At 61.4% G+C, this 1,449-nt stretch overlaps 1 protein-coding gene across 1 annotated transcript in view; it reads left to right on the top strand.

The window, feature by feature from the left end:
• Positions 1-1,449, top strand: part of FCHO1 (FCH domain only 1) — a 30,048-nt gene that overhangs the window by 18,210 nt on the left and 10,389 nt on the right. The window contains exons 12-14 of the mRNA XM_006772402.2: positions 438-712; positions 835-892; positions 1,370-1,448. Coding sequence (XP_006772465.1) covers positions 438-712; positions 835-892; positions 1,370-1,448 — 412 coding nt within the window. The remainder of the gene's footprint in view (positions 1-437; positions 713-834; positions 893-1,369; position 1,449) is intronic.

Genomic DNA, 1,449 nt, shown 5'->3' with positions numbered 1-1,449 from the left:
CCCCCCTGCCCGGCCCGGGAGACCTCCTCCTGCCAGGCTGTCCCAGAAGTCCCCCGTTTAGGGTAGCCCAGGAGCATTCTCACTCCAGGCTGGGCACGGAGTACCCTGACCCAGGCTAGCTCAGGGTTACCTGCCCGACCTAGTCCAGAAGTCTTCCTCCTGCCAAGGCTAGACCAGGGCTGCCTGCCCAACTACCCAGGACTGCCCCTGCCCAGGGTGGTCCAGGATTCCTCCCCTGATCAAAGTTAGTCCTGCTATTTCCTCACTTGACCTGTCCCAGCCGCTCCTACTCGGCCCAGATGAGCCCAGGAGTCTCCCTGCCCAAACTAGTGCCCACTCCTTCTGTGCCCAGTCCCCTGACTGGCCCAGGTTGGCCCTTCCCAGGCTGGCCCGGGTCCTTTCTTTCCAAGACTAGCCCCTACGTTCCATGTTTTCAGGCAAGCCCTTCAGACAGCTCCAGGGTTCCTCCCCTTCCAGCTGTTTGAGAACACTCCTTGCTTTGCCAACCCCAGACTCACTGTCCCTCACCCCAGGCCAGCCCCGGGGTTCCCCCACCTGCAGGGCCAGCTCTGGACATTATCACAGTCCAGGCCCAGCCCCTCAGTTGCCATTACCAGTGTTGGGGGCCAAGGGCAGGGCAGATGGGGTGGGAGGGCTGATACCAACGTCTCTTTTTGTTATCTGCAGAGATTCTCTGGAGCCTGACCCACGGGTGAGTGCCCTCGGGGTTGTTTTTAGGTCTGGGAGGCGGGGGGCGGAGGGGACGGGTGAAGGGGGGCAGGGTGGAAATCGAGGTTTGGTAGGGGAGAGCCTGACTCACCGCTTGTCCTCCAGGCCTGTGCAGAGGTGGATGAAGAAGGTTTCACTGTCCGGCCGGATGTGACCCAGAACAATATCCTCGTGGCGCCCTCTGGGGGCGGCTGTTGGCATAGCAATGAGAAGGCTCTGCCCGCAGTGATTTCGCTGCCATTAGCAACCTTCTCTGCGTATACCCCGTGGGGGGCCTCTAGTGAGGACCAAGCAAAGACCCCCGCCCTGTGGGGTCAGGGATGGTCAAGAGGGAGAGAGGAGGGGCTGGGTCACAAGAGAGGGGTATCCAGGAGGGCTTCCTGAAAGAGGGGGTACCCGTGTTGGGGCTTGACAGTTGAATAGGCTAGGCGTTCACTCCTTAGGGCAGGACATACTTGTGCAAGGGCTTGGATCGGGGTAAGGGGAGGAGGTAAAACATGGTGGCAGGGCCAAGGGTGGCAGGCGAGAGAGAATGCTGCAGGGCCTCCAAGGGTGTGAACGGGAGGGATATGGTCAGTTGGAGGGCTGCCTGGGGGAGGCCCTGCATTGGCATCTGCTTGGCCCCTTGACCGAGGCGCACGCACAGCTGAGCCCTCCCGCTTCTCGTCCAGCGACTCAGACTTTGACGACGAAGAGCCCCGCAAGTTCTACGTGCACATC

The sequence above is a fragment of the Myotis davidii genome, unplaced genomic scaffold (genome assembly GCF_000327345.1).
Source record: "Myotis davidii unplaced genomic scaffold, ASM32734v1 scaffold306, whole genome shotgun sequence".
Classification (NCBI taxonomy): Eukaryota; Metazoa; Chordata; class Mammalia; order Chiroptera; family Vespertilionidae; genus Myotis; species Myotis davidii.
The sequence above is the reverse complement of the archived record's forward strand: the minus strand, read 5'-3'. Positions and strand labels throughout refer to the sequence as shown.